At 39.2% G+C, this 6,060-nt stretch overlaps 1 protein-coding gene across 1 annotated transcript; it reads left to right on the top strand.

The window, feature by feature from the left end:
* The first annotated feature begins 298 nt into the window (after nucleotides 1-298).
* On the top strand, nucleotides 299-5,449 carry anxa14 (annexin A14). The gene is made up of 13 exons (XM_040189553.2): nucleotides 299-430; nucleotides 660-699; nucleotides 1,269-1,365; nucleotides 1,481-1,569; nucleotides 2,885-2,998; nucleotides 3,096-3,186; nucleotides 3,588-3,667; nucleotides 3,834-3,872; nucleotides 4,152-4,242; nucleotides 4,346-4,441; nucleotides 4,535-4,590; nucleotides 4,968-5,075; nucleotides 5,210-5,449. The coding sequence occupies exons 2-13, from the start codon at nucleotides 673-675 to the stop codon at nucleotides 5,267-5,269; spliced, it is 948 nt and encodes a 315-aa protein (XP_040045487.2). The 5' UTR covers nucleotides 299-430; nucleotides 660-672; the 3' UTR covers nucleotides 5,270-5,449.
* Nucleotides 5,450-6,060: the final 611 nt, after the last annotated feature.

A 6,060-nucleotide genomic window follows, 5' to 3' on the forward strand; every position in this document is an offset into this window, starting at 1 on the left:
GATCCCTGCTCCACCTTGGTGCCAAATGACTAACTGAACAATCCTTTAATAACGGGCTTTCACTGTGTAGTCAAACACAACAAAAATTCTTTGCATTTTTAGTGATACCCACCACAAGATCTACAGATTAGGGGGCATGTCACAACTATGACTTCGGCCACCTGTAAACAAACCTGCGTGTCTGGATTCCTCCTCTGCGAGGAATGTTTTACATGATTTTACAAGTGGGTTGTCACAGCAATTCTGCAGGCCAATGGAGCGGCCGAAGCTGTGAGGGTGCTTTGCAACGATTGCTCAGTTGTGTGATTGCTCTGCAGCAGGCGTGGCACAGTCAGAGTGGGACTGAGGTACAGGGATGATAACAGAGTTGTAAAAAGAGATCTCCTCTACCTCCACACCTTCTTGCAGCCGCCACAGCGTTCTGTTTCAGGTAGGGAAAATAAGTATTTTTTTAAAGGTACAAATGTACCTATGTTATTTGACCATGTGTTTGTTGGATTGTTGGGCTTCTTGGTCCCTTATGGAAAACAGTTAAAATCATGTAATTATCAAGTGACACTATCAAAATGTCTACTTGTATGTCTATTCTTTGGCTCTGTTCCTCGGAGGGTGTTATTTGTTTACTCAATATGTGTGTATGAACAATTAATCTCTTGCAGTTCAAACAAAACCATGGACCCTGAATATTTCCAATCCCATGTAAGTACACTGTTTCCTGCCCAGTCCTCCGTCTGTCTTTGTTTGGGGACATAGTTTACCAAGACACCACAGTCTTATATAATAAGATAATGTAATCTGCTGCTGTCTTGTGTTCTTGGATCTGTCTAACGTCACTATGTGTGTGTTGCCTTCGGGGGGGGGGGTGGAATACGTTGGTAACAGACGATACGTTATTAATATTAATATTCAGCACTTGACGTTGTCAAACTATTTCTCCAAGCTACTACCCGCCCTCTGTTTAGTTAACGCAGGGGTACAGAATATTTTACATTTTTTGAATTACAACACAATGAAAACTGACATTTATCTTTTGTCCATCTTCGGCCAACCCCTTCATGACATATCTTCACAAATCCTTATCTTGTTTTGTTTCACATTCCACTGATCATATGCTCATATATCTCATCATATCATATGTATTTAAATATCCTCAGGCAGACAGGATGTGCAGCCAGTGTGCGGATGTAGGTCAAATCTTCCCCTTATTGTTTTTGGATTTTAACAAATGTTTGTTTCCCTCTCCTTTACTCTTCCTGTTCATCACGTAGAACATGAGTTGGGGAACCCTTGGAACGGTGCGACCGTTCCCCAACTTCCACCCTGAGCAGGATGCAAGGGAGATCCGCACAGCGCTGCAGAACAAAGGTACCTCTGCTGACAAAAGTGGTTTTAGCAGTTTTGGATGAAGCTGTACCAATTCTTACTCTTCCATCCCTGCCGTGGTTAAATATAGTGATGTGACATTGTGCACCCGGCTCAGATGCGGTGACCGTGGTGAGAATCCTAACCAATCGGACCAACGCTCAGAGACAAGTGATCGCCCAAACCTTCGAGGAAATGACACAAAAGGTCAGGAAGCACATAACATTGTTTCAATAAAAGCATGCACAAGCTAAAACATCATATTCACTTTTAAAGTGTTGCAATGACAACACTGTATGTAATGATGATGATGTGTTTGCTCATCTGTAACCTCCAAGTGTTTGCTGCTCAAACATAATTTGCATGGTTTAAAGGTTTAGGTCACACCTTTATTTAGAGTGGGAGCAGCATGCGCTGTAATGACCATGATGCTGTAGTGTTGTAGATCAACTTTGGCCAACTGTTTCATTTACTTAAGGTGGACGCATCTGTCAGAAACTCCTTTCAGTTGCACAGTAATCAGAGTTTCAAAGTCCCAAAATACAGACACAGAACTAATTACGTTATTTAAGTTGACAGTGTCACAAAACATGCTCGTTTGAGTTTTGGTGGGATATCTGAAATAAGGTCTGTGTTTAACACGAGCATAAGGGAGTTGAACACATTGTACTGCAAATCAACAAATGTCTATAACTACCCGTCTTCTTAAGTTTGAAGCTTTTACATGTGTTTATAAAGGTGGTGGCTAACAAGCGGTTAAACACGGCCACGAAAGGACAAGAATAAACTGAATAAAACATTAAACTACAGCAGCCTGTCCAGTGGCCTAAGTAACTAAGTAACTGGTGGAACTAAGTAGGCTACATTTGCTCAAGTACTGTTCTTAAGTCAAAAGTTATACTTACTTTACTTGCATTACTTCATGTTATGCTTTTTTATATTGATATCAATACATTAGAAAGGCCACCACACATTAATGTGTCAAGGGTGCGGGTGGAAGGCAGGACTCAAATGCAGACTTGCAGGAAAACAAAAGACTTTAATAGTCAACAGGCAAAAGCAAAGGCCAAGGGGCAAAAACGCACACAGGAACCGTGGCAAAAATACAGGCAGGGACCAAGAAACATCCAGGAAGATTGACAAGAAACATCCACGACGAAAGACAATGACGCGACAAGTGGCACAAGAGACACACGGCTTAAATACACAAGGGAGGTGCAGGTGATTGGACACAGGTGGAAACTATTAGACGATCACAGGGGATGACGGGACAAGGCAGGAAGTGAAGTTACCCGGGGACACGAGTGGCAGAAAACTACAAAATACAACAGGAAGTGGCTAGCAAGTCTTGTTTTCCTGCAAGTCTGCATTTGAGTCCTGCCTTCCACCCGCACCCTTGACATTAATGCATGATTCAAAATAAGATTTTCAATGCAGTCATTTCACATTAACCTACATTGTTTATTGCGTCTGGTACATTGAAAGTCAGCAGAGAGTTCATTGTTTATTCTGACTGTGGCAGGACTTGGCAGTTGGAGTGAAGAAAGCAATGTCAGGAGAACTGGAGATTCTGCTGCTGGAGTTGTTGATGCCTCCTGTGCAATATGAGGCGTTTCGCCTGCAACAAGCCATGGTGGTGAGTGGGTGTTTCATGGTTATTTTGGGGGGCTTTTACCGTACCTGCTGTCCATTCCACAATACAAATACAGCATGCAGTGTGTGTGTGTGTGTAGGGTTTGGGCACAGATGAGGAAACACTACTGGAGATCCTGTGTACACGATCCGGAGAGAAGCTTCGGGAAATCAGCGCCATGTACAAGCTTTGTAAGTCACAGAACTTTTCTAGTCCTTTTACCATTTGGTTTTGTCTTTGGTTAATCGTTTACCATTTAATTGCAAGAGGTCTGAGACTCAGGCGCAGAATAAGAAAACAAGGAAATACTTCTTTCCAGGTTGAGAATCTTTACTGGAAAAATCAACTTTACAAAACAAACCAAAAAGTAGCTCAGACACAAGCGGACTGAACACGCTAGAGAGTGAGAGAGAAAAAGGCCTGGCAATTAAAAAACAGGAATACCGTAAACTAATCTCAGCTGGGGGGGGGCAGGAAACTAAATAAAGACAGGAAGTAAAGTGGTAAAAAGAATAAAACAGGAAGTTATTCTTGTCAGTCTCTTCGAGTCGTCACATTATTACTCACTAATTCATATAATCCCTTTTTTCAGTGTTCAAGAAGGACCTGGAGAAGGAACTGAGAGGGGAAACCAGCGGAGACTTCACTAACCTTGTTTTGGCTTTGTTGAATGTAATTTTGATATTCATTTTATTGTCACCTTCAACCTCATAATTAAAGCTACTGGCATTAATAATGTTGCAAAATCATTTAAGCTTTAAACATGGGAATTTATCCTTTTTCTATTTAGATATAAACTTGAAATAAATATTTAAGGTGTTTTTTCTCCATCCAACAGAAAGACAATTTTGCTGTTGGAGTTCAAAAAGATATTGAGGTAATATTTTCTATGATACTTTTTTGCTCTGAGAATTAAATTTGAATAAGATAAAGAAGATGCAAAGTTTTAACACTGCGCTATGATGGTAGTAAAGATACGAGCGACCTGCATGAAAAAAGGTCGCCTTAAATTAGTATGCCAGTGTCACTCATTTTTGAGTGTCTCTTTATGAAAACATGCATATCAACAAACTACTGTATTATGGAATAAGTCCCCTGGCTGTAAGGGAGACAATCTCTCAGCTCTTTGTAAATGTGTTTTATCATTTTCATTCAGTCTCTGTCTGCTTCGCTGAATGGGAAAAAAGCTGATGCGGCACCGTGGATCAACATTCTAACCTCTAGAGACTCGGATCATCTTAACAAAGGTGAATACCTACATTACATTTAACAGTTCTTGCACATACGTTTCAGTTTGTTAGAAGTCTTATTTGTTTTAATTGTGAACATGTTGGATCCCCTCGTCCACAGTGCTGGACGGACTGGAGCTGCAGAGAGGACAGACGGTGGATCAGACTCTAGACAAGAAGTTCACAGGAGACGTTCGTCAGGGTTTGAAAGTTTTAGGTAGATATAGTTTGAGATACTGTGTGGTTTATAAGTACGGACTGACAATGTTGATCATGTCACTGATATTTTTTGATATCTGTGCCATGACAGTGCAGTGCATCCAAAACCCTGGTGTCTATCTCGCCAAAAGACTAGTTAAAGCAAAGGTAAGATGCTAACAAAATCAACAGTCCCCTTTGTTCTGATCGTGTAAATTGACGATAAGATTAACAAACCATTCTGTCATCGGAAGAAGTGATTCATCATTGCATTCATCACTACAAAGACTCATTCAGATTCATTCTACACGTTTTAATAATAATCAATCAAATCATTATTAAGGAAAGAAGAGAAAATTTCTATTGCCGAGATGTACAAAGATGGGTTAACCCATCGGAGCACAATGCCCTCATGCGTTTTCTCTAAGTGACTATCTCATTAATTCAGAAAATCAGGGTAGAAATTATTTTTTCACTGAATGCATAACCGTTAATATATGAAATGTTTTATACAAAAGAGAACAGGCCTGTTCTCCCTCTTCCAGACCCCAATACTGCAAGGGATTATGGTTTCACACGCGGAGGAAGATCTGCTGTGTATCCGAGCTGCGTACCTTAAATTAACAGGCACGTCTCTCTACACTGCTCTACAGGTGGGTCACTGTGCAAATACGCCTTGACAGGGTGCAATAGGTGTTCTCACTTAGAGGTTATAGAGGTGAAGAACTTATTATTATTTTAAAAGGGAAAAGCTTGTTTACATGTGAACTTCATTTCTCTCCAACAGAAGCAGTACAAAGGAGATCATCTCCAGGCTCTGCTGGCCCTCTGTCGATCTGAAGATTGAACAAAAGTTGTACACATTTTAAGTAGATGATTAACTATAGTTGTTCTCGTCCCTTTGAAAAAGGCTGTTGTGTTAGAAAAATAAACTTTTATTGCAACTTTTCATATTTAATGGAATCTCATTTGATTATGCATTGTTTATCTTTGTTTTAAAGAATAATAAAAAAAATATAACACTGAATGCAAATGAAATGGTTATTTGCTTTTATTATTTTATATGTCTGCTGTCAGCTGTGCGCTCTTCTACAAATGTGGTACACATCTTAAGTAGATAATTCAGTTTTATTGCTACTTTTCATATTTAATTTAGCATTGCTTATGTTTTTGCTTTTATTATTTTATATGTCTGTTGCACAGCTCTTCTTCATCATGACATGTTTTTACATGCTGGATTTATTCCAAATAGCACCCATTTTAAAACATTGTTTCATTATAATTTTGGATGCAATGTTAATATATTAATACATTTACACGTACAGACGATATGATAATCCAAGTTTTATTTTTATTTTTAATAACAGGTAGCTCAAAGGGATCTTAAACACACATAAACTACATCAGTCATCACAACTCTTTCTCAATAACAAGTTGTTCTCTATTCTACGTAGACTTCAGATTATCACATGAATGTTGAAGTTAACCTGCTGATTTAAGACAAACCTTCACCTCATTAATATTCACAACCCTACTATCTATCTACTACTATAAGAGTGAACATATTTTCTCATTCAATTCAATGTGAAAGTTACACACTGACAATAACAGAAGAAATGTTACAAATGCTGCAGTGTA

The sequence above is a fragment of the Gasterosteus aculeatus genome, chromosome 10 (assembly GCF_964276395.1).
Source record: "Gasterosteus aculeatus chromosome 10, fGasAcu3.hap1.1, whole genome shotgun sequence".
Lineage (NCBI taxonomy): Eukaryota > Metazoa > Chordata > Actinopteri > Perciformes > Gasterosteidae > Gasterosteus > Gasterosteus aculeatus.